Here is a 27,276-nt window from a genome sequence, read left to right on the forward strand (position 1 = left end):
GACCTGCCCACAAATGATAGTCCGACAAAGTGGAGGAACGGAGGGGGGAGCGGGGAAAGAGGGGGGGGGCTGCTCCCGCGAGGAACCCCCTGCCTTAATCTGACTGTGCACCGGGCACAATGTGAACAACGCCACTGGGGAAACCACGACGACAGTGACGTGTGAACCAGGCCCAAAAATCCCCTTGTCTACTGTGCCAGCCTTAATAGGCGCTCACTAACAAGACACTTCCCTGGCAATCAGCAAGGGCGAATGAGGGGGAATGATTCGTCTCCGTGTGCAATTCAAACGCGTGTGCGCCGTGCGAGTGCGAGCTGCTCGCTATGGGCAGCGTATCTCATTGCACACATTTTCAAGTGTAATGAATTTAAATGTGAATGCACCAGAACGAGGTGCGTTGTCAAAGGGGACTGTGTGTGTGTGTGTGCCTCGGTGCTGTGACATTTTGATATGACCAAAGCAGGTGCCAATGCACACGTAGCTGTACACAGTATGCGTTTTGCAAATTTGCCAAAAAATCGTTTGCCCTTTGTCAATCCACTGCTGGATGAAGGTCCCCCCCCCCCCCCCATGCTCGGTTTGTTGTGGAGGTTGTTTGCCCATACTTCACCGTACTGGTCAGTGCGGGTTGATAAAGCTCGTAAGTTGTGTTAGCTATGGCCGGGAATCGAATTCAGATTGCCTGGTTCCTATCGCAGGCGTGGAAACCACTGCACAAGCCCACTCCTCTCAGCATCTCAATAACTCTACATTAATCTACCCAACACTCACCACCCGTGAATCCTCTTATTAAATGTCAACGTGCGCTAATCTAAATTTACGTAATTGAATAAGCACATAAATTAGCTTCATTCAAGTTTTATAAACTCATTATTGGATTTTTTTCTTTTCCTGTCTCCCCTGACGAGATGTGACAACCACCCGTGGTGCTTCGTGAATGGGTAATGGAATTTTCTTGGGAAAAAAATGCAAAGCGCTGCTCACAGGCGTGTAACAACGTGTTGATTAATCGATTATTATCTTTTTTTGTCAGTAGAGTCCTGCCAACTATTGACAGGAGGGGAAGGCGCTGCTCCAGTGTGTGATCCAACTTAAGTCATTTGCAGGAATTCTTCTTCAGAATTGGGATGTTTTGGCCAATACCAGTCACTTTGTATGTTTGTTGGTTTCTGTTTGTTTTTCTTGCTATGGGAGGAAAACAGAGATCCCGGAGGAAGCCCATGCAGAACAGGGGGAGAAGATACAAACTCCACACATAAATGGTGCCCCAGTTGGGAATCGAACCCAGGGACGTATTGCTGGGTGGCACGTCTTGTCCTTCCCCCGCACCTCCGATTGGCACGGTTGGCTATGTACGGTGTGAAAGAAGCTCAACATTCATATATACAAGCTTTACCACTGCGCCACCATGCTGCCCCATGATTTGGGCAGCATGGTGGCACATTGATTTGGGCAGCATGCTGTCCAATGATTTGGGCGGCATGATGGCACAATGATTTGGGCAGCACGCTAGCACAATTATTCGGGCAGCATGGTGGCGGAACAGAAAGAAGGAAATTAAACTATGGTGAGCATGAACGAAGTGCATGGAATAGGTGGTTCACGGCGGATGCGCCGTGCACACACACACACAGAGCAAGGCTGTGTGATTGCGAGCGTAGAGAGGGCTGGTGGAGGGGTAGGGGGCGAAAGGTGGGGGGAGGTGCTCGCGGGGAGATAAGTACCGATCCATCAGCCGATCCCGCATCCTTCACGCCTGCTGGTGCTGCTCGGTTCTTGGGCTCTGATGGAGAACCCTAGCAGAGGAAATGACAAAGATCCAACCGTATAGCTCACACAGACTGCTGGGGCGAGTGCTGTTGGTCAGTGCCTATTATGACCAGAAAAAAACACACGAGTGATGGCGTGGCGAGAACCACATTCCCTTTGTCTCCTTACTGCACTCGACTTACTGCACTCGATACTCGTTTAAGGTTGAGTCAGCCTAGGGGAGACCCACGACCGTTTGGACATCACTCTCCTCTGATGCTCGCCATGGCTGGGAATCGAATCCAGTGTTAAAAGTTTGTAGCACGATGTGCTAACCACTCCGCCACGGCTACACATGCACACACGCACACCTTTGTAACGTATATACACACGCATGAACACGCACAAATACAAGCACAAACACGTGCACATATTAGCTGTGTACAGGTACACAAAAAGCCACGCAGAGCCTTGTTCAGTGCACAAATTCTGTTAGTGAGCACCCATTAAGGAACAAAAAACCCCAACACATTCATCAACAGTACTGCCGTTAAAGTTAAAACTTCATAATAGGCAACGTTCCGGCCAACAGCCCTTCTTCACGGCACATTTGCTCTTAAGAATGGCGATCGCCCTTCTGCTGCCCACGCACCACGCACCACCACCACCGCCGACGCAGGCGTATATGGCATTTTTGCAGGAGTATCGTGGCCAGCCAACGCACACACGCCCAGCTGTGCTTGTCTCCCAGAGTGCTAATGCTGAGCACAACACAACAGGTATTCACTACAGGCCGAGTAGATCTAGCTGAGGCCCAGCCCAGTATCTAACAATTGCTCCTGTCAATTAACTCTGCTAAAAGCGGTCGATTCGTTTTTTGCTGTATTCTTTCCAGCACAAACACCAAGTGCATTCTACGGCGGAATCGGGAACTGGCAGCCGGAGGAGGATCAGTGTTGTTTTCATTCGCTCATTCGTTCACTCGCTCCCTGGCTAGCTAGCTCATTCATTTATGAATGAAAGCCTTCCATGAGCATTTCTCAAATTCCGACCCTGCCACCCCTCCCATGACCCAGTGTTCCACATCGAACAATCAACACGCACATTAGCACAGTGCTGAGCGCCTCATTTGCATGTGAATTGAGTGGCTTTGTAAACAAAAGGAACCTGGAGGGTTATAGTCGTGGTGGTGGTGAGGGCGGTGGGGGTGGGTACGGTCAGGAGGGAGGATGACATTACTGTGGTTGTGAGAAGCTACTGCCTGAAATGACCTTTTCATGCCGTGCCTCTATGGTGGACCGCAATCGTCCGACTGCAGCGCCACGAAGAGTTGAGTTTAAAGATTTGAATAAGTGAACAGTAGAAAGACAACGTGCAGCTGAAGCAATTGGTCAGCGTGATTGATTGTCAATTCCGACCAGAGGCAATTTTGAAAACTAATTTCTTTAGAACTATATTCTTTGGGTCTTTCGGTAAAGCCACGTCGATAGGAAAAATAATAATAATAACAATATCACGACGTTGCGATCGCAACACAAGCAATCGTCATCAGGTGAAAAAGAGGGGGAAAGCTGCTGAGGCAGGCTGTTTATAAAGGTTTAGAGATGGGCGGGGCAGATAATGTTAATGTAGGAGAGGTCTCCGTACCCGGCAGTAGGTCTACACCAATCAAAGAGTTATTTACAAAGGTTTAGAGATGGGCGGGGCAGCTAATGTTAATGTAGGGGAGGTCTCCGTACCCGGCAGTAGGTCTACACCAATCAAAGAGTTATTTACAAAGGTTTAGAGACTGCTTGTAAATGTCGGATAAAGCTAGGAAAGAGCCATCGCCACATGGAGGTGGAAAAGGATGGCAAGCCGCCATGTACGAATACAAGCTAACGGTGGCTGTGTTTAGTTCTCACGTTTACAGTGTAAGCGGAATGATGGGCAATCAAAGATGGATCGGTGAATCGGTTAGACGATTTATTCCGCAAACCAATTGTTTATAAAAACTAATGGACGAATTAGGCTTTAAAGTTTCCACAGCCTTTAAAATCTATATTTCACTTTATTTAGGTGTGACTGCATGCGTGACTGCATAAGCAGTTGTTGCTAAAGTCACCCTCCTTACATCCGGCCTGTAGACTGCTGCACATTTGCTGGAATCAGGAACTAGCGACGAAGTCACGCATGCAGTCGCACTCGCGTAAAGTGTAAACATGGGAAATGTACTGACTACCTGCGATATTATTTCCAGACAATTCTGTTGGGAATCATCCCATTTCTTTGTTTAACCTTTTTTTCCTGCTCCCGTAGTCTGCCCTGAAAATCCCCAGACCTCCCTTCTCCCGCTCTAAACACCCTTTCACCGTTGCGTGGCTTAGGCGACCAGGTGGCTCAGAAATCAAAGCACTTCCTCTTTTGTATGGCTTTTGTAGAATGCAGAACAACAACTACAATCTCACATTCAGTTGGTCAAGCTAGCGAACCGCGTCAGGAGCAGTGGAGTGTATCGCTGTGATGTCTCCGTATTTATGGATTTGGCATTGCAGCGTCGAAGCACTGAGACTGGTAGTCCTGAACTCTTGGGTTCAAATCCAGGTAGCCACTTGTGATTAAATAAGATTCTCAAACGTAGAGTCGATGATCTCTATGACTGCACCAAAATTAAATTTGTTCCTGCGTTTAATTTGACTGAATTCAAGCTGTAAGAATAGAAAATAATGGTTATAATGGCAAGCGACGAACATCCCTCTCCACAGTAGATGCGGGTGAAAAGTTCTGCAGTCTATGCCAATTGAAGGGACCTCGGAGGTAGCTCTGTAGTGTTCGCTTCCATGGGCCCGCTCTCGAACATGAACGAGCTGCACCGCTCTGCGAGAGATTTAAATGCACTCTTGGTCTCGTGAGACGACGCAGATTGTGCAATGCGGCAAATAATTCGGGAAAATCGCAATTTTTAAGAATGTGCAGAATCTTCACAAAAAAACCCACAAATATTTCTACAAGACAGCAAAGCAAGCTCCATCGAATATAACCCGACCAACCGGCCAGGCCGGGTAGACTGCATGATTCCACAGCTGGGTGTGGTTTGTTGTCGTTATCTCATCGTGATCATTCACATGCACGATCGACATTAAGTTCCCACTGGCCACGCAGTAACCTGCCAAATGTCATGGAATTTACAATGAAATGTGCGTGCAAAATTTAGTCTAATCACAAGCTTGTTCCACCTTATGGCGACAGTGGTGCGTTTGGCGCAAAGGAGGGTTATTTTCTACTTTGATCCGAGTACTCGAATGTGCACAACAGCACAGTTGAGGTTGTAGATGTAACAACGCACTCCGTCTCTGGCCAGGATTCATGAGGTTTCACAGAGTCACTGAATGCGGCATCGTTTTAGCATCTGCTCAAAAGAAAGCTGTCTCTGGTGTGAACCAATCAGTTTCAAAGACAATGCATATATTATCAGAGTACGTTTTTGTTTGCCTTCTGACCACAAGTATTGCAGACATGATTCCGTGTAAAAGGTTTCAGTTTGGTGTTTTAACATCCTAACAGCTGTTTTGTTGCAAGAAAAAAGAAGAAAACGTATACTCAGAATCTTCAATGTCCAATAATTCGCGAGTGCCGTGGTCGAAATAAATAATTTCAAAGGAAGGCCCTTTAAAACGGATTGCCCTGATATCTCCAAGCCACAATATTGGTTTTGCCCCAACTTCAATGTGGGTCGTAAAATCGAATGTAGTTGGTCTGTTTCTCTCCGTGGTCTTCCATCCAAGCAATTTATTGGGCCAAACCCTGCATAGCTTATGAGATGAGACGGAAATGCGGGGCATCCTGGGGCTTACGGTACCCGAGTAAAGCGACACATCGGGATATTCTGATTGGCGAAACCGCGGTGGTCTAAAGCTCACACAGCCGAGGCTATTGTGTCTTAAGAGGGGGGGGGGGGGGGCCCGCATGCTGCGATGAACTGAAAATGGATTCGTAATAGAAGAAGCTGATTATATCCCGTACGTAGGCAGAAGTCCTCACAATCCACGACAAGGGGATATATTGCATGCATGCCCGTGAAAATTGAATGCTTTAGATTAAAATGTCTTACTCCGCCGGCATCGCGAGCGGACTTTTCTATTTGCTCGTGCACACTTCGCGGTGGAGACGGTAGCAATCTCTCTCTCTTTCTCTCTCCCGTATTACACGATGTACCACGATTTTTGTTCCTGGGTCGTAAGTGTTATTTCCTAATTGCTTATGCCTCAAAAGTACAAAAAATGGCTATTATTCCCCACAAACTTTGCTTTTGTGACCACGACTTTATGTGAAGGAAAGACACAAATGCACACCACGTGTTCTCATTGAAAATAGGTACATTTCTAAATATCAGTCTTGGTCACAAAAGCAAAGTTTGTGGGGAATAATAGCCATTTTCTATACTTTTGAGGCATAAGCAATTGGAAAAAAACACTTACTACCCAACAACAAAAAATACATCTTTTTTTGTTACACAGTGTTATTGTCGCCGACTCGTGCTGGCAAATGTCAGCAATTTAAGCGGCAAGGGGCGGCGGTGGCTTTTGTTGGGAGGGGGTCGCTAGCTAGCAGGTGTTTCGTGGATTTCTAATCGGAGGGGGAGGAAGGGGGCAGGCTCTTCGGTCTCCTGCTCCGCCACGACTCACGTGCCGGCGTCGTGCCCCCCAACCTCTCTGAATGAGCCCCCCGAGTGCGAGCTCTGTCGTTGGACGCCCGCTCGCATCGCCCTGCGCGTTCGCGCACCCGTGCTTAGTGCGACGGTGTTTCTAAATCTGGGGCACGATACAAAAGGCCGTGCCTGTCCATGTCCGTGCTGAGTCTTGGCTCATTCCTCTATTCGCCTGCCTGCCTGTGTGTGTGTCTCTGTCTCTTTGTATTTGCATAGCTTTCTGTCACTTGCTATCTCGGGCTCCTCTACGCGCGTGTCCGTGTCTGTGCCAGCCTTAATCCATCGCTACGACTCCACTCGTTGTGTTCTGCTGTCTTGTCCACTATCCCCCCCCCACCTCTCTCTCTCTCTCGTTATCTTTCCTTTTGTTGTCCATCCCTCACTGTCCCGGTGTCTCCCTCGCTGAGACAGGATCCTTCGCAGTTGATCGGTCTCACAAATGCTCCGTTCAAAAGGGGGGGGGGGGGGGCGGCTAAGCCACAATGTCGCAACGACACAAGAGGATCTAAGTGAGAAAAAGCTGAAATAAGCGTTTCAAAACCTCCACCGTGGAATCGCGATTAAGGTTTTTTAAAAGTTATTTTCCACTAATCTGATACCCGAGACGCAGAAACAACGTTTGCATTTGAAGAGAGTGATGAATGGGGACACAGAGCCTAGGAGTAGAAAGAAGTGGTCCAGTTTGAGAAACCCCCCCCCCCCCACCCTGGAATGCAGGAAGAGGAGGTTGCAGATATAATGGCAGTAGAGTCTACATGCGGTGTGATGGGACTAGTGACAGGGGAGTCAGCCTACAGTCTGAATGCACTAGTGGCCACGGGAAGTAATGACAGGGGAGTCAGCCTACAGTGTGAATGCACTAGTGGCCACGGGAGGTAATGACAGGGGTTTCAGTTGTGAGTGCGGAGGGACTGGTGGCTACGGGAATGATCGAGAAGGGAGCGTGGTCAGGAGATGGAAGAGGAGGGTGGAGTCTGCCGGTGGAGCGAGCGTCCAGAGTCAGCGAGAATGATCGGGAAGGGGGGCGTGGCCTCGGTTGGTATATAAGGGGGAGATGCGCGGGAGACTCGGGGCTGTTGTAGTGGGGTCTCCGCCTGATGTCAAGTGAACGTGTCTTCAATAAAGCGCCATCTCAAGAGAAGCGTGTCAGGTCGTCTTTACACAGAGATAGGAGCTCATATTCTTTGGGTCTTTCGGTAAAGTCACGTAGATAAGTTAAAAGAAAATAACAAAAAATTAACAAAAAACTACGACGTTTTGATCACATAACGTCCACATAACGTCCTTGCAATGATTGCTCAGTTTATACCCATCTTCTAGATTGAAGTTGTGAGCAATCATTGCAAGGACGTTATCAACCAGTTTAAGTCATAACTGGCTGTGATGTTCCCATCCTACCACCTTCCGATGTTAGTTGTTATTTTCGGCTCTCTGATTTACATGAACAGGTTAAATTTCGCACACTAACTCAGCCACCTCGCTCGTCGAGCTCGACGTTGCTGCTCTGCGATCTGCCATTAACATGCCAATCTCTCACATTAACATAGCCAATCTCTCACATTAACATAGCCAATCTCTCACATTAACATAGCCAATCTCTCACATTAACATAGCCAGTCTCTCACATTAACATAGCCAATCTCTCACATTAACATGCCAATCTCTCACATTGACATAGCTAATCTCTCACATTAACATGCCAATCTCTCACATTAACATAGCTAATCTCTCACATTAACATAGCCAATCTCTCACATTAACATGCCAATCTCTCACATTAACATAGCCACCTCCACACACTCGTCGTAGAGGTCACCCTCCAATCTTACATTAACGTGCTAATTTCTCACATTAACATCACTAGCCCCGCCAACTTCGTTTATGACCCTTGGGCTACACCCATTTTAAACCTTTATAAACAGCCTGCCTCAGCAGCTTTCCCCCTTTTTTCCTCCTGATGATGATCGATCGCGTTGTGATCGAAACGTCGTAGTTTTTTGTTATTTTTTTGCTATTTTCTTTGCACCTATCTACGTGACTTTACCGAAAGACCCAAATAAAATGAATTCCTGCAGTCACGAAAGCTTTAAGTCAAGAGATGGGAGCGCAGAATGGGCTCAGACGCACTGTGGAAGCTGGTGGTGTCCGACTAACGCCAGTCTCCTTCACTCATTTTCAGAGGGGGGTAAAACATCGTCAGTGCGAACACCGCCACACATTTGAAATCATTGGAGTTTGACAGCATTACGGACGGGCGGGTGGGGTGTTATCACATTTGTTGTGTATTATTTGGGGGGGGGGGGCGTACGTCAGGGGCCGTACTAAAGGCCACCAGTGGCCCGCGGACCTTGCGAATGAAGAACAGTGGACTAGCGAGTGGATCTCGGTGGTTATTGGTCACATCGCAGATGGGTTCCGTGAAGTTCGCCCCCACCCCCCGCCCCGCCGTGTCAGGGATAAGATAAGTTATGCTGCAATATAATTATACCGCATAAACACAAACGCTGCTGGCTACTTACTCAGTGTATCCATAGTTCAATATTAATGTACATATTTTATTGAGGGACTGTGTGTTGTCTTGGTTTGATCTGAGACTGTTTTTGTTGTTTTGCTGCCTTGCCCAAACTTGCATTTAGTGTTGAAAAATCGGCAGGAATTTGTGCATTTATGCAATTCGTACTTATAGCATACGTGTCAACCCATATGCTTTTCCCGTATTCTTGTACAGGCAAATTGAGTTTTCAGGTCTATACGGCGTACAGCCGTTTCAATACGGGCAAAAAGATGTCTATTTGTTTGTGTTTCTCCCTTGCGATGGGACTTTGTAGGATGAACGTTGAGATTTAAAAGGGCACGGGGTGACCAATAAGGTCTGAGCTGGTCTGTAATAAGGTAGGCACTGATAAGGGGTTGACAGGTTTGTTACATCTTGACTTAAAGCTTTCGTGACTGCAGGAATTTATATTCTTGAAAAGAACAAAAAATATTTTTTGTTATTTTCTTTGAACCTATGTGACTTTACCGAAAGACCCAAGAATAGGCATGTTACATATTGTATTTTTTTTCAGTTACTTGATTACCTCTTCTTCTCTAGCTTACACTCCTACAGTTTGTTTTTGTTTTGTTTTTTTTTGTAACTTGCTGACCTGCCCCAACTGGACGTCTGTGAAAAAGCTTCACAGCTCATCGGATTCCTCCAGGACAATAAAAACAAATAAAGATTCTGCGCGCGCTACCGCGTGTTTAAAGGATTCCATCGCCGGGCATTAATCAGCGGTCGTGTCGCCTCGCGGGACGTTAAAAATACCACGATTCTTGTCCGAAACGTTTTGCGTGGGTGTTTTTTGTACTATATCTCAACATTTGAAGGAGGGGGGGGGGGGTGTCCAGACCCCACGACACCCACCCACAGTGGCTGTGCCCCTCATGCACGGTAGCAGGGGGACAGGTGGGGGTAGAGAGGGGTGGGCGAGGGGGCGAAGTACGCGTGGGGCTGGGCGAGCGTTTGAACTTCTTTCGCGCCGTACGTAGCCGACCGTGCTAATCGGACGTGTGGCGGCAAGGGTGGGAGGGGGGGGCAACAAACTAAACACAAAAGAGCAGAGTGCGAGCTGGCACGGCGTAGCATCACATGCTTGCAGAAACGTCGGAAACGCGCATCGTGAAACTCAGGACCCCGCAAACCGAATCAGAAGACTTCACGCCAGGCTTGGCACGCGAGCCCCGCGGGCTGTTTAAAGCGTCATGAAACGAGCGCGACCGCCCCGCACGCCTCGAGTGCCGGGGGGGGGGGGAGAGGGGCCGCCAAGTGTGCGATCGCGCCCCACCGAGACGAGATGACACGCGCGTGGACACCTCCTGCGTCACTCACCGCGGGCGTATCCAACGAGAAACATTTGACTGATTCTTGTTCATCCAGGATAACCAGCCACTGCTGAGTGGTAAGATTGTTTTTTTTGCAGGTGGGGTCCTGCATTTATTTTAATTTAAGATGTTTTTCAGCCACTTAATGATGAGCGTTTACACTACGCGTGGGAGAAAACCAACGCGCCTACAGAAACGCCATGCATGCAAGGATGCAACCGCACAGATGGAAACTGATGGCGATTAGTCCACTTGCTGTACTGCCTTCTGCTGACGAGCCTGGGAATGGCACTTCGACGCGCAGGGGAACGGAGACTCAGCGCATTCGTTGCGGTGATCCACCAACCCTGGCTGCTGCCTCCAGGCATGCGCCACCGCACTGACGAGGCGGAGAATTGTGTGGAATGAGAAATGAATGGGCTCGACAGTCAGAGCAGTTCATCGCCCTCTCAAAAAATCGGTGATGACGGATCTGTCTGGGTGCTTTATAAGCAAGTGTCAATTAGATTCCCCTTCACAGGTCTAGCAGCAGAAAATGGCACCCTCATAATACGCCCTTTTTGTGTGAAACAAAAAAATGCATCCTGATTTTTCATTTTCCGCATAAAATCTGTGATAAAAGTATTAGTGTGCGACCTCAGATGGACTGACTCTGTAGCTGAGGCATCTGTGTAAATTGTTGCCATTAATAAAAGTCTTACGCGGTTGTCCTGACACTATAGTAGAGGCTGCGATGCGGATTACGACGATCAGCTTCGTAAGGTGCCAACGAACTTCAACATACGTACGTACACCACGTCGGCTTGCGCGGTTGTGCCGTACCACTCTCCGATGAGTTTTCCGGCTGTTGTTCGGCACGATGTCCTGATATTTCACTCAACACGTTGGGACCTTCTTCAGGAACTGAAGTGTTAAAGAAGCTCTCAGCACGTGGAGTGAAGCATCTTCAACTGTGACGTGCGGTACAACCCGCTAACACTTCAAAGGGCTTAGCAGTGCCAGTGTCTAAAGTATGAATCGAATGCTTACAATAGCTCTGCGATTAGGCAATGATAATTATGGAATGTCGTGAGGATTTTTCCCCCCTCATGCTGCTATGAATGAAAACTTGGAATGACCTTTTTCATTATGATTGTAAACTCTTGCACACTTTGTGGGTTTTGTACCAGGCATAGTCAGCTGGCAGAAACAAAAACGAATATTCTTTGAAAACGATAACATTATTATTGCTTCCTTAATCCTAACATTACTCCAGAACGCTTACGATGAAATTTCGATTTAAAGCTTTCGTGACTGCAGGGATTCATCTTCTTGGTTCTTTCGGTAAAGTCACGTAGAAGGGAAATAATAAAATATTAAAAATAAAACATAATAAAATAATTATCACGACGTTTCGGCCACAACGCAAGCAGCCGTCCTCAGGTGAAGACCAGGTATGTCGAGGACAGACTCTGTCTCCTCGACAGACCTGTTCTCCACCTGAGGACGGCTGCTTGCGTTGTGGCCGAAACGTCGTGAGAATTATTTTATTATGTTTTATTTTTATTATTTTATTATTTCCCTTCTACGTGAGCTTACGATGAAGTTGGTGCAATTGAATGTGACAACGATAATCATCACTGCTAACGTTACTTTGTATGTGTGCGCACTAAGAGTTTCTATGCAATTTTTTTCTCAAAGTCTGCATAAACACACGCGAACATAGCACGTGTTGGAGACATCGCCTTGATTTTTTTTTCGTTTTAAACATAGCGGGTTTTGGCAGGAAAATCCGCATGAAGGAATAGTGGCTGGTGGTTGAGATTAACGACGGCGTGGCACCCGGAGGGATAAAACAAAAACACGCCCGGCAGGACGTCCAACACGGAAATGCAGCGACGAGATCGGCTCCTGTGTGTGCGTGTGCAAGTGCCGAGTGGATAGTTGCATCATCGCTGGACCGTGGGACATGGGCGACCACTTGGGGGAGGACTTTATCCAGCAGCGGATCGATCGCAGCTCTTGATGTTGATTATGGGTTGCGTCGGTTTGGCCCTCCGAAGGAGCATTTGGGAGGGCAACGATTCGAAATCGGGTGACGAGGTGGAGATGCGGGTGCAGAAGTGGTTCCATTGTGCGGCAGAAGTGCTTTGTGGGGAGTGGAAGTGTAGCGTGAGCATGCTGCACTAGGAACCCGGCGACCCGGGTTCGATTCCCACTCACGGTCAACTCCACTGACGATTATCCGAACCCGGTCCTGGGCCTCCCCTAGGTCGAGTCAGCCTCAAATGAGTACCTGGTGCGGCGTGTGAACATCGCCACTGGGGAGACAAAGGTGGCCGGGCGTGTTGCTGACCACCACCCACCCCCTCGTGTGCCGTGCCGCCCTTCAAAGGCGCTCGCTAACAGCACTTGCCCCAATAGTTTGTTAAGGCTACACGGGAGATCTTTGTCTCTGCCGTTGGTGGAGACTATGTGGAGGAATCGTGCGAGCTGCAATGATGCTGCAGTGAAAGCTCTGGTCTCCTGTGAGCAAAAGTCCAGCAACGACTTGCACCACCCTCACACGAGGGCCGTCGCGTTGTGAACTGGCCAACAGCGGCATTCCTTTGAACATTTTTGTAATTATTGACTTAGGACGCCCACACCGCCCCAAGTGCCTTCACACCCATTGCAAGCCCCCTCCGCCCCCACCCACCCAACCCACGCCACTCCCCGGACACTTTCACCAGCCCCGACCCCTACCGCGAAGGGCAGCGGGCAGCTCGAGGCCGGAGGTGGGGGCAGGGGGGGGCCACTAAAAAACAACCCCGACACGCCCCAGCTCTCTATGGGACAGAGGTCGCAAACGGGTTTTGATTCCTTACCCGTACCCGGCCGCACCAGGGTCGCAAACGGGTACCCATACCCTACCCGATACCCGGCTACCTGTACCCGGCCGGGTATCGGGTAGGGTACGGGTACCCGATTGCGACCTCTGGGATGAAGCCATGTTGCAGGCGCGGGTGGGTTGATTCTAGGAACTTGAATTGTGAGAAGAGACAAGACGTTGGGAAATGAGTGACAAACGGTTACTCACCAGTGACTCACGGTCCTACCCGTAACCGTACCCGGCCGCACCAGGTCGCAAACGGGTACCCGGCTACCCGTACCCGGCCGTGTACGGGTAGCCGGATATCGGGTAGGGTACGGGTATCGGGTACCCGATTGTGACCTCTGCTATGGAATGTGCTCACGTGGGGGGGGGGGGGCAGCAGCGCAGCAGTGAGCAACACTGCCCTGTGAACCCGGGGCCATGAAATTAAATGTCCCAGCCACGAGTTAACACCAGCGGTGAGCCCGACCTGAACTGGTCCATGCCCCCTCCTCCGCTTTGCATCTTGCTTCTCACCGACACGCAAACACACACGAACGTCCACCAACGTTGGTCCAACACACAGCGAACGTCAGCCGACGTCCAAACTTCAACAAACGTTGGTCTCTTTACGTGTTAAGCCTCATTGCAATTACGACACTGCGCATACCCTATGGGAACCTCATTTGCCAGTAAAAATATGATAATTGGTTCTTTACCCTTCTATCTGGCAACAAAACTGACACCTTTTTTTACAAGGAGTCATGTTTGCATAGACCGCAATACCTGCAGTCATAATACAAACAAAAGAACATAACTCTGATACTGTGCACTGTCCTTGAAGTTGATTGGTCCACACCCGAGACAGCTTTCCTTAGAGCCTAGTCTCATATGGGTTGGACCAGATGACGCCAAAAGGCGCACAACTCAAAGACAATGCACCATCAGAGTATGAGAGCTCGGGGTAAGCATCTACACTATGGGGACCTCATTTGCCAGTAAAAATATGATAATTGGTTCTTTACCCTTCTATCTGGCAACAAAACTGACACCTTTTTTACAAGGAGTCATGTTTGCATAGACCGCAATACCTGCAGTCATAATACAAACAAAAGAACATAACTCTGATACTGTGCACTGTCCTTGAAGTTGATTGGTCCACACCCGAGACAGCTTTCCTTACAGCCTAGTCTCATATGGGTTGGACCAGATGACGCCAAAAGGCGCACAACTCAAAGACAATGCACCATCAGAGTGGCGTCATCTGGTCCAACCCATATGAGACTAGGCTCTAAGGAAAGCTGTCTCGGGTGTGGACCAATCAACTTCAAGGACAGTGCACAGTATCAGAGTTATGTTCTTTTGTTTGTATTATGACTGCAGGTATTGCGGTCTATGCAAACATGACTCCTTGTAAAAAAGGTGTCAGTTTTGTTGCCAGATAGAAGGGTAAAGAACCAATTATCACTGCGCATACCGTTGCGGTGAACCACATCGCGCTGCCGTTGTGATTGCAGTATCCACGTTGACATTCATGAAGCGGTGTCTGGCGGTTATTAACCCGGCGGGCCTGAGTTTGATTCCTGGCCATGGCTAACAACCGACTCTGTGGCTGTGACACAGACGTAGGGTCCCCCCATCACCACCAACCCGCATTGCCCAGCTCGGTGAAGAAGCATGGTCAAAGAGCCCCCCCCCCTGTGACCGATACGGCGCGGCGCGGGGGGGGGGGGGCTTGAACCAGCAGTGGACTGACAAAGGGCTGTACGATTATAATGAATGCGAGAGGTCCGGGCCACAGAGAGAGCGAGCGAACGGAGGGGGGGCTACGTTCCCCTCCCTGCCTCTGCCCCATGCCCTGCCCCTCTGCTCGGTTTTCCCGAAGGAGGCCTCTGTCTCTCTGTGTGTGTGTCTTGCCGCGTAGTGATTCCCATGGGAGCTCACCATGACGCGATCGCGTGTGGGGGTCATGACCAGGGTTACCTCCCGTCCTGGTTTGCCCAGGATCGTCCTCTGTTTGCGGTAACCGTCTTTGAGACTCTGTCAATCTTCCTGGGGCATTAGGAGTCTTGTATTTTTTTTTGTCAGTTGTACAATAATACACAATAACACACCACTAAAACAACCACGTGTTGGTTGTTTCTACCTCGGAGGTGGCAATCCCCTAGTCTTGCGATTCAATGGCTTGAAAGTGGTGGTTGGTTGATCAGGAAATAATTCAACCATTTAAGGACATGAGGCTTCCACCATCAAATGAATGAGGCGATGCCCATAGAAAGATAGTACAACAAGTAGCTACTGACCTATCTGAGCAAAGTTTGAGTGATATCCACCTACGTACAGATTCACTTTGGAACTAGTGTATTCTTACTTATATATTTTTTTTAAACAGACATTGATCAATCATCTTTAACAATGACCCATCTATAAGACCTGACTGCTGATGAAAGTCAGCAGAAACAAGTTTTACCAAGGCATCCTACATTAATAACAATACAAATTAAAAACATTAATCTATTTCACGTCCCTTGATGATGTGTTAGTCACACCACTTATATGTGCAGTATCTTGCCATGTAGTGAAAATACATTTAATCTTTTTTGTATTTTGTATTTGGGTCTCGATTTGTGAGAGCTTTGATGACTGCATTGATTTAAACTGAGTCTAGAGATTCGAGTGCACTCATAAATTAATTTACAATCTCTTACGAATGATTTTAGATGCTATGCAACTTCAAGTTGTCGTGATTTCTGGACAATAGAATTAGGGAAATGTGCACGCCCTCTCACCTCTGACCCCGCCTCTGCTCCATCGCTCTTCTTGTCATCCTTCCCCGTGAAGAACCGCTCCACCTTCTCTATGAACGTGAGGTCCTCCTCGCCCTCATTCTTCTCTTCCTTCCCCTTTGCTTCATCCGCACCGCCACTCTTGGGAGCGGATACGGCGGCTTCACCTTTACTCGCGGGGGTCACGGCTTTGCCCGTGGAGACTCCATCTTTGCCCATGGAGACTCCATCTTTGCCCGTGGAGACTCCATCTTTGCCTGTGGAGACTCCATCTTTGCCCGTGGAGACTCCATCTTTGCCTGTGGAGACTCCATCTTTGCCCGTGGAGACTCCATCTTTGCCTGTGGAGACTCCATCTTTGCCTGGGGTGACTCCATCTTTGCCTGGGGTGACTCCATCTTTGCCCGTGGAGACTCCATCTTTGCCTGGGGTGACTCCATCTTTGCCCGTGGAGACTCCATCTTTGCCCGTGGAGACTCCATCTTTGCCTGTGGAGACTCCATCTTTGCCCGTGGAGACTCCATCTTTGCCCGTGGAGACTCCATCTTTGCCTGTGGAGACTCCATCTTTGCCTGTGGAGACTCCATCTTTGCATGGGGTGACTCCATCTTTGCCTGGAGAGACTCCATCTTTGCCCGTGGAGACTCCATCTTTGCCCGTGGAGGCTACTTCATCTTTGCCTGTGGAGACTCCATCTTTGCCCACGGGGGCCGTGCCTTTGCCCTGCACCGGGGCCTCCAGCGAGTCATTGCTCTGCTTCACGACTGCCACCTCCTCCTGTGCCACCGGCCTGGCTGCCTCCTCCAGCTCCGACGCCTGCTGGGGAAGCATGGACAGAGAGTAACATTGACAATGACATAACAAACAGTGCAAGCAGAGGATGTGTGTTCACTGCAAACAAATGGGCAGGCAGCCCTGTCGGTGTGTCTGTAACTGGGCAGGACTGCTGTAGGAAGCTTTCGTGCTGAAAAAGAGCACAAAGCCAGATGATAATTTAATAAGGATGATGACTGCTTTATTGATGATGAATGTTTATTGAAGATGCGATTGATTAGCCAAGATGATTATTTATTAATCATGGTGACTTCTTATTGATGATGCTCTTTCAATAAAACCATACATTACGAAGCATGGGCACCAGCTGCAGAAACCCACATTGCTATTGCCAGCTGCGCTATGTCGCTATGTCTCACCAGCAGCGTTCTGTACAAGAACCTCCACAGAGCAAACAAAGCGTCCACTGCCGCATTCTTAACCTCTTACCTTCGTCTCCTTGCCGTTGGCCCGCGGAGGAGGAGGAGCATTCTCCATCGAGGCTCTTGCAGCTGAGGATTTCTCAACTTCCCCAACGGCCTTTGCCCCGTCCACAACAGCCCTATCTGCAGACGAGCCCGACTTCCTACTCTCATCCGAGGTCGACCGCTGATCACCGCGACCCTTCGAGTCCCCGTCGTCCTCCGCCGAGGAGCCCTCGTCGTCTCCTTCCGGCACTGACGCCGGGTCGAATGACTCCGAGGGCCGTCCATTGAAGGTGTTGTCGGAGCGCGCCGGGGCGTCGCGGGAGAAGAGACGCTTGTAGAACGACCCAGGTGGCTTGGCATCGGGGGCAGCGTTGGCCGCGGCGGCCGTCTGCCCGACGATCGGCACATCCGCGCTCTTCCCCTGTGGGCCCCGTTTGGGGTCGGAGTCGTTCGCTGACGCCGCGTCTGTCAACAAAACACGCAGGGCGACATCTGAATTGGTGGACTCGCAGGGGGAATATAGGAAGATTTGGTCTCCCTTTGTTGACTGGCTATTGATTCGATCCGCTCATCCCCGCTGGGTACTTAACCACCTGTCAATCTCTTCTTTTTCTCTCTCTGCTCTATCTCCATTGCTCCATTGCCCTCCCTTTCATTTCACTTGGTTTACTATTTCCCTTGTTCCCTCGATCACAGCTAGGGGCACCTATTGTTCAGTATGTTTACCCTCGATGTGGTGTATTCTGGCTTTTTTCTCGTGGTATATGTTGCTGTGGTTGTTGTTGAAAATACAAATAAATACATTGAAAGGAGTGAACTCACCCACTGCCAGTGAGGAGTTGAGTGATGATAAGGTAGTGCAGCGGCTTCAGGGGCTGTAGGCCAAAGCCTCGGAGTTTGAGGGCCCCCCAATATATACACATACTGCTCTATAGCGGTTCAAATGCAATACTTGAGCACTATCATAAATCATATGTAGGATGACTTCGTCATTACAGCCATGGCATCAGGGTCTGTTACTGCCAGTCATGTGCCAAAATTAAAGCGGTCAGGTTCATCTTAACTTTGATTCACATTTTCAAAAAAAACATTTGACCTGAAATAAACCAAGATGGGTATTAATGGAGTATTTATCAGAGGTGGGACAAAGTCATTGTTATGCAAGTCCAAGTCGAGTCTGAAGTCATCAAATTCATGACTCGAGTCTGACTCGAGTCCAAGTCACATGACTCGAGTCCACACCTCAGAGGTGGGACAAAGTCATTGTTATGCAAGTCCAAGTCGAGTCTGAAGTCATCAAATTCATGACTCGAGTCTGACTCGAGTCCAAGTCACATGACTCGAGTCCACACCTCTGGTATTTAGTAGCGTGAGTGGTGGTAAAACATTAAAGGGAATTAACTGAAGGTATTACGGCCCCAGGCCATGATAAAACTCACTCCAGCCCTTACCATAGAGTAGAGGCACTCACTGAGACGAATGATTATTTGTTCTGGCCTGGTGTAAGGGTAAGCGTGCTGTTTTTGCCATTTTGTGCAGTGCACACCCGGCTGTGTTGTGGCCCCGATTTCTCACCAGGTGACCTGGCATTCGTCAAACACACGATCAAGTGCAGCTGGTAGACAGATTGCTCTCTCACGGGACCATGAGGTATGGTGATGACTTGGGGATGCCTTCATACAGCGGTAGACCGATCGTGGCCGATGACGTTGATGGTAACGATCATGACATTGCTGACATTATTAATTGGGTCCTTAATCTGTATTTTCTCTTTAGCTTTGGGTCCTTGAAATGCAAAACGAAACCGATTCACTCTCGCGCGATGCACGCATTATAATTCGAATTTGTGCCGTATATATTAAAATGTACTCATCGGGAAGGGGGAAAAAAAGAAGACATTTTTGTTTTGGTTGGCCCTCGCCTCATTATAAATTAACACATTTATTCATTCCATCCTCCCTTGGCCTATGAATGCTTACACTGACGCCTGTCAAAAGCTTCCCGTTTCGTTTCGCTCGAGCAAGGGTCGACAACCTGTGCCGCCGGAGCTGCATGCGGGAAGTCGTTTAAAAGAATTCGTACATTTGAAAGATAATTTAATGCAAAGATAATAAACAATTGATTAAATAGGCAGGGAATGGGTCACTACGGAATGTCTCGGTGACAACAAAATGTACCGTCAAAGTGTATTGTATAAAAAATAAACTAAAGGAGGAGGAAAAAATAGACGCAGTTTATTCCATCACCTATTGTGTTTATTGAAGTCAGAATTTGTTTGTCATCTGCCATACACCTGCGGTGTTTGTGTACAAGTCGCTCTGCGGGTGATGCGGCTCTCAAACTATTTTGGTCAAAGACAAAAAAAAACAAAAAATGGCTCTTCTTCTTTGAAGGTTTGCCGACCCCTGTGCCAGAGTGACCACCGCTCAGCATCCACGCGTTGTGCACACGACTGGACCACCTAGTAGTCCATGAGGCCAGAGCAGGCATATTGTATTGAGCTCGTCGGTACCATCAGAGGTAGCGTGGCATTCGAGCGACACAATTTACTTACGTGACCAACAACAACGGATTGCGCGATAACCATTTAAAACGAGTCGGTTACCAAATAATTCAGCAGTATTAGCCGTTCGTGAATACATCGGCGCCACTCAAGTATTCCTACTTTAGCTGGTACCAATTGCTGCACTGACCCAGGGACTAACATGGGCCAGTGCTGAGTCTTAAAGCCAGCAGCAGCAGCAGCTGCACGGGACTGAGAAAACAAAAGAGGGCTGGTGAGATTTACATTTTAAGCGCTGTTCTGCTTCCACGGGCAACCAGACCGGACATTGGATTTAGAAACTTCCCAAGTGGGAGGAGGGAGAGAGATTAAGGTGGGGGAGTGGAGGAGGGGAGGGGGGTTCCGAAATTTCAAGCTTTTCGGGATCTCAAGTTTGGGGGCAAATGCCCCCCAAACCTTCCACTGCATCCTGATAATATGACGTGCACTACATGCGGCTTTCTGGTAAAAAGTACAAAGTTGCATGCAAGTGGCCATCACATATCAGCTCACAGTGCAGTGTTTATGCACGGTGTAATAACGGTCATTTTCTGTAGATGTTCGCAAATACAACCTTTTCACATGTCTGCCTGTGCCTCAGACTCGGATATGCGACGTTGTACTGCAGATTTATTTTACCCAGGTCAGGTGACACTGAGACAGGAGGTGTCCCCTGCAAGGGAGATGATCTGGAGTGAATCCGAAGTTCGTTGCGTACGAAAAACGTCCGGACCTTTTGTCAACCCGCTGCTTGACGGTTTGCCTACCGTAAGCTGTGTAGGTCGTGGGGCTTGTTGGAACGGGGATGAATGCACACTTTCACGATTAATGGGAGAATCCGGCATTTAATGCATAGGCTCACAATTTTACATTCTGCACATTTGCTGCCGCTTTCAGGCAATCAATCGGACAATGCTGGGCTAACACACTTCACAAGTGGAATTTCTTGACGTCTTTTTGAACCGCTCGCTCATGCAAGTAGCAGCAGCAGCAAAGATAAGCCAGCTCTCTCTCTCTGCCTGCGCGTAGCTTCAATAACACGCGCACAGGGAACTAAACACAAACAAACACAGCCTTTCTGACAAATAATCACTGGCTTTGGCTTCCAAGAATTCTTGGCTGTGTTTATTTCTTTATTTATCACTCCACCAAGAAGGGGGGTGCATCGCTGCGTTTTATGTTGGGAAATGAGAAACGCACGCCAGAAAAAATGACGAATGCAAAAACAAAAGAACAAAAGCCAAGTCACGAAAAGGGATCAGCCCTCCCCATGGTAAGGATTTCATACGTGTAGAAAAAACACCACGTTATGTAAAACACGCAAGCCCTGTAAGAGGTGTAATGTCACGGTGGCTGTGTTAAAACAAAGACACAATTGGGGGTAGAAAAATTGGCATCCTCTCTTTCGTTAGAAAAGATACCTCGGAGTAGCAACATCAACACACAAGAATGTTCGCAGCAAAAATAGGAGGAACAGCAAGGCGCGAAGGTTTGACCGAAGCAACAAACCATAGTAGTGGACAAACAGTGATGGAGGGCGTTCATTAGGCCCTATTGTTGCTCTTCGGGGGTTGGGTTTGGGTGATGGGGGGAATCGGGAAGCCACTGAATCTCAATGAGCTTCCCACTCGGGCTTATGAACCGGTGAGTAGCGGATGTCATGAGTTTATTAACCGGGTGAGTAGCGGATTTCATGAGCTTATGAACCGGGTGAGTAGCAGATGTCAGGTTTACTTGATGAGTGGTGAGCGTCGTGTGAGAACACGTTATCTCATCCGTACGATGGGCTGCCACATTCGTTGTTTTTTTTTTAACAATATTCTCTGGATTATAAGAGGCTCCAGGAAAAGAAAAAGACGCACCCATAATTTGTGACTGGCGTCAGTAGCGTTACACAACTCAGATTTGCTTTCATACACAGGGGGGGAAGTGCGTCGTATTATAATAACAGAAAAACAGACGAGTGTCAATATGTGAGCATCACATCATGCTGCAAATACAACCGGCTACCCACGAGGTTTACATTTGCAGGGTTTGTCGATCATCGTGCAATGGAAACTGGTGCAAAGTTTACTTGGCTTGAATCATTGCTGCTGAAATTGTGGACTCCCAGAAGGCCGTACAGTCGATGCGTTGTGCAATAAATACAATAAATACTTAAATTTAAGTAGCTTGCACCCCCACACACAATTACACAATCACACACACTTACACATTTGTTTGAAACGTTACTGATCCATGTGAAGGGGGCACATAACCGTCCGCCTGTCCATTTCGCTGCACCGCGTGCATTCCGCACGACGACGCTGAACGACTATTCCGCGCGATCGCTTTCTTTGCCCGTTCCGGATTCACCTTCTTCGACGGACTCGAGGTCGTACGACTCGGAGGGCCTGTTCTTGAAAGTGTTGTCGTCACGCTCGGGGGCGTCGCGGGAGAAGAGCCGCTTGAAGAGAGGAGGGGAGCGTTCGGCGGGGACGGGCGCAGCGCCGTCTGCCTTGTCGACGACGCACGGGGACTCGGGGCCGGCGACCCCTACGAGGCGACACCGCACACCGAAAGGGAATTCACACTCCCGGGGGGCCAACGCTGTGGGAACTCTGCGCTTCAGGCACATTGCTCACCACTCGAACCGCTTGTTGTCGGGACGCTGTGCCCGACAAATGGTTAGAATGGTTTTCACGCTGGACTCGATTATCTTGGTTATCTAGAGGTCGCACGTTTGATTCGATCTCGCGGTGCGCCAGTCATAACGCCGGTCATCCTCGCCGCAGCAGCTTTTGGCTAACCATCCGAACAAAGACGGCCACTGCATCGCGCGCTGTCAGATGCGCTTCTGCGGCCGTCTGGAATGCTCTTCCTTCCGATATTAGGCAGCCACTGGAGCTATGCACTTTTAAATATAGATGTATTTCTTTAGAACTGCGTTTTTGCGTTCAGTTTGTTGTCCATCTCCAATTGGCACGGTTGGCTACGTACGGTGCTAAAGAAGTTCAGCATACATACGTACAGTTGAAACAATGGGGCAAGTTAATTAATCCCCGCCCCCCCACCCCGCACCTCTGCCCAGCGAGCAGTATAAATGGGTACGTCGACCGGCAGGTCCCGCACAATGGATTCAAAGTGTGGGTCGCCCACCTCTTCGAAGATGTCGGCCAACGATGGAAGAGTAGGCCCAAATATCCTCTTAGTGCGGGATCTCTAGGGGTTGCCCTCTAATAATTATAGAGGCCCTGCTGCCCGCGGTGGTGTGAGCGAGCAATTGCGGGGGCTGCACCTTGACGTTCAGATGTTCGCTCTCTGGCTGCTCTGCCTTGCCGAAGGGACACGGGGGGGAGGGGGGGGAGGCACGCGCGTGACGACGCATTGATGCAACAGTTCGATTCGATTCTCTCGCTCACGATGGATGACGATGCAACATATTCACGTTGCGCCAGAATCGGGTTGCTTTCAACCGATGCAAATTAGACGCTAATGTCACATTTTCGGCGAACAAAACTTGTAAAAACGTGATGGGGGAAAAAATGAGCATTGAGCATGCGAACGGGAATGCTACGGATGAGACGGGGAAAAAAACTATCGAATGTTGAGTTGATTTGCCAGGGGATCGTGACGATTATCGGGTCTCTGGGGCAAGGTGGGGGGTGGGGGGTCATCATAATTAGTGGCCTCTCAGCTGGTTGTAATTAAATGACACTGTATTACTATAGTCACAAAATAAATGATAGGGAATTAAATATGATAATCGAAATTCCAAATGATTTTCATTTAAGTTCCTAAATTCCTTTGAAAGCAGCAATGTTTATAATTGAAAATTAGATAAATAAGTGCATTTTATGGGCTTTAAGGATTAGGGTTTAAGGATGAAGGCTTTCAGGTTAAAGTTTTAGGATTTTGGGATCAAGGGTTAAAGGTTGGGGTTTAGCATTCATGGTTAAACAATTGTTTAAGAGGGGAGTGGTGGCACAGCGGTTTGCACACTGCGCTGTGAATTCGGTAGCCCGAGATTCATTCCCAACCGTGGCTAACATCCGTGATGAATCTGAATCAGAATCTTTATTTATCCTGGAGAAATCCGATGAGCTATCAAGCTCTTGTTCAGCAAGACACACTGACGAGCGCGGTCAAGAATCGTTGAACACTGGCACAGCGTGCAGAGGTCGTCATCCAGCAGTGGAGTGAAAGAGGGCTGTGATTGTGCGTTTGTTATTTATTTCAGGCTCACGATGAGACAGTGCTGTCCTTTACAGAGACAAGCCCCTGTCATAAGGATATGAAATTTCCATCACTGTCAAAGTGAGTTCGTTTGAGAATGGGAGAATTGAGCTTGCACAAATGCTCAAACTCCTTTTGCGACGATGATTAGCGAGCTGTTTTAACGGATCGTTATTCAAGGTTTGAAGTGAGATGGCGAAGTATTGTGATTGGTTTAGAAGTTTGGCATTGCAGTGCAGTGTGTTATAACAGATGTTATAGGCTGCAGGGCAGTGCGGCAAAAATCCGACGTTGTACTCTACTTCTATGCTTGCACATCTTCTCCAACTCGGCGCTGATCAGGGCGGTGAAACTTGGTAAAAGTGAGGGCATGGACAGCCCCTGATCCAGCAGTGGATTGATAAAATGAATGTATATGTCCATGCGTAAGTTAATACAAACTGATATTTTTTTTCAGAATTAACAAATTCCGATCTCCAATCCTAAATCCCTATTACACACAGTAGGAAAGTTAATCTTCTCCGTTGAGCGTTGACAGAGCAAAGCTGCAAGTGTTAGCAGCTGAGCGTTGGCGATCTCACACACACGCAGGCAGGCAGAGCCTTCACGTTCAACCAGGGAAGAACCTATCCAGACCAACAGTCTCTTTGCCAACGGGTGACGCGGGTTACGAGGCAAAACGCGAATAAACGCAACTGCACAAATAATCAACTGAAAGCATCTCTCCTCCGCCCCTCCGCTCACCAGGCGCATCCCTGGAGAAGAGTCGCAGGGGCGGCTTGCGCGTCGCCGTGCCCTTCCCAGTTGTTCCGGCAGGCTGACCCTCGGCGACCCCGGGCTCTGACCCCGGCAGCTTGCCCCCCGCCTTCCCGGAACCGTCATCCAGCACCTGCGCGGCGAGCGCCTGCGTGCGGTGCAGCAGCTTCTTCCCTTCCTCGGTGGAGGGGTCGACGAACACGCTGCCGTTGTCATCATCCGAGAGGACCTTTCCTTTCTTCGCTCCGCCGCCATCGCCGCCGCTGCCGGATCCCACCTGCTCGCCGCGCGGACGCACAAGGCGGGACGGCGCGGAGGTGTCACAAGAGTCTCACGGCGGAGCGATACGACGATCGAACAAAAGTCGGCCGCTACGCCCGCGATGCGTGCGCCGAGACGTGAGTATCTCGGTCGTTTTGCGCTCGTGTAAGCCATGTGCGGCGCAAGTGGTGAACGCACCGCGCTTACAGACCCTGGTGACCCGAGTTCAATTCTCAGCCATGGTTAGCACGGCTAGCAACATCGGTGGCGAGTGATATCTCAACTGCTCCTGGGCCCTCCTGCCCCCCCCCCCCACACCTCCGCACGCTCCCCACACTTCACCGACCCACAATGACCAAGCCTGGTGAAGTATGGTCAAACAACAGCGTGGGAACGCCTTCATCTGATCAGTAGATTGATGAACGGCTCTAAGTTGCGTATTATTTCAAAAATGTATAAGCTCTGTTGTGTATATCGCATAATACTTTTTTTATAAAAGAAGAGACAGTCATAGCCAACGGAAGGTCTTGAACCTGGACTTTGAGAGATGACAGCACAGACGGCCGTGACACGATTGTGGAATGGGAGTTATTCTGTATGCGTGGGAGTTCTCTGGTGTCCAGGCACATGCAGGCGAAGGTCTTGCAAACTCAGTAGCGCTTATGTTGACAGTCTACAACAGCTAATGGGGAGGTAGTTTGCACGTGTGCTTATGTGTCTTTGTCTTCGGAGAGTGCCCATGCCCGGCTTCAGCTTGGTAGCATCTCACTCTGAACCAATCGAGTGGCGTTATCGTTTCATCGGCTGCGTAACGCCATGTGGAAGCTGCCTGACCTTGTCGCTCCACACAAAGCTCTATGTTTTATCCGCCACAGTTACACATTTTATTCTATATGCTTGCAAACTCTGCATCCCCTTTACAGGAACATCTGCAGCGGCTTGCAACTTTCATGCTGGCTTGCCAACGATCCATCCTGGAATTAACCAGACTGGATTTTATGAATTCACAAATCCATGAAAGGTGTGTACACAGTCTCATCAGTGGACCCCTCCGGTTGCATTGACTGAGTCATGTAGCCTGCATACCCAAGCAGTTTGCCTCTGAGTGGATAGAGGGGGCTAAACAGCTATGATACGTGCTAGATAAGAGATGGGCTGATTTGGAAGATGAGTGGACTCGTCTGCAACAGTTATGTGAAGATCGGTCTCTGTGGTGGAGGCTCATGAAGGATGCTACTGGGCAGCTGGATGGCAGCCGCCCTCCTGCAGCAATGAAGGGTGGAAAAGCGACGTGCCCAATAACGAGTGGCACACCAACTGGCTAAGATAGATACAGCAAGTTGGCACAGTGGGGAGTACAGGCGGTGCATTTACCGGTCATCTCGGTTCACCCTTATCGCCTAGATTTGCGCTTTGATGCATGGAATTTCTTTTGTTTCCACCCACAAGCCAGCGAGCACTCGGTACTCCACATGGCCTGAAAACACACCAAGTTTCACACGGGAGCTCAGGTGATGTTATTGCCACTTAGGGGGGCTGTTGTTGTTGGAGGGGTGGCGCTGTATTTTATGGACTGCGCTGTTAACTTAGCACCCTGAGGTTCATTCCGGAGCACAGCTAACTTAAGTGGCAAGTGGTTTCAGAAACTCTTCTGGGCCTGGCCTAGGTCGACTCAGCCTTAAATAAGCACCCAGTTAGGCATGTTAACGTCAGCACTGGGAAGACAAAGGTGTGGCACCGGTTACACCACTCACTCATACGCAATTCTGGTCTGAATAGGTGCTCGCAAATGGCACTTGCCCAACATTCTATCTACAATCTATCTTTAATCTCTCTACAAGGACAACCATGTATCTACACGTACAAAGAGTGCTTGCTGTGTACAAGCGAGGAGCAAAGTCCAGTGGGATAAAATGTGTTTTGGTTGAGCAAGTTGGGTTGGAATCTGTGTCCTTGGCCATGCAGAGAAAGTAAGATGTTCACTTTAGGGGTCAGGTCATTGCACCACTGGCTACACTGCAATGGCGCAGTGATTGTGATTTAAGCCGCTGAGAGTTGGCCCTTTAAATATGTACGCGCCCATTGTTCGGCCGAAGCCGAGGGCCGAGACTGTGCTTGTTTTTTGCCTCTGATCACCGCCGGTCATGAAGTTGGGAAGGAGACGATCGATCGCGACGAAGCGACGGCAAAAGCAGCAGCCGCTGTGAACCCCAAACGCCTCGAGAACCTCGCCAATCACCGCTCGCGTCCGAGACACTTTGTCCTCATTAACCAGCAACGCTGGACATAGATTATGGATGATAATGATGTTCCGTCTCGAGCTTTTCTATGCCCAAGACGAT

At 49.0% G+C, this 27,276-nt stretch overlaps 1 protein-coding gene across 11 annotated transcripts in view; it reads right to left on the reverse strand.

Annotated features, from left to right (window-relative positions):
* The window catches only part of LOC133350869 (neurofilament heavy polypeptide-like), an 86,458-nt gene that overhangs the window by 45,312 nt on the left and 13,870 nt on the right, over positions 1 to 27,276 (reverse strand). For 9 of the 11 annotated variants that reach the window (XM_061565688.1, XM_061565684.1, XM_061565686.1 and 6 more), the window contains exons 3-7: positions 24,662 to 24,950; positions 22,058 to 22,237; positions 17,183 to 17,625; positions 15,923 to 16,738; positions 1,725 to 1,796 (exon numbers count right to left, since the gene is read on the reverse strand). In XM_061565688.1, the coding sequence (XP_061421672.1) occupies positions 1,725 to 1,796; positions 15,923 to 16,738; positions 17,183 to 17,625; positions 22,058 to 22,237; positions 24,662 to 24,950 (1,800 nt within the window). The remainder of the gene's footprint in view (positions 1 to 1,724; positions 1,797 to 15,922; positions 16,739 to 17,182; positions 17,626 to 22,057; positions 22,238 to 24,661; positions 24,951 to 27,276) is intronic. The other 2 variants (XM_061565683.1, XM_061565685.1) reach the window with 2 other exon arrangements.

The sequence above is a fragment of the Lethenteron reissneri genome, chromosome 35, assembly GCF_015708825.2.
Source record: "Lethenteron reissneri isolate LAM-NWPU_2019-01 chromosome 35, ASM1570882v1, whole genome shotgun sequence".
NCBI lineage: Eukaryota > Metazoa > Chordata > Hyperoartia > Petromyzontiformes > Petromyzontidae > Lethenteron > Lethenteron reissneri.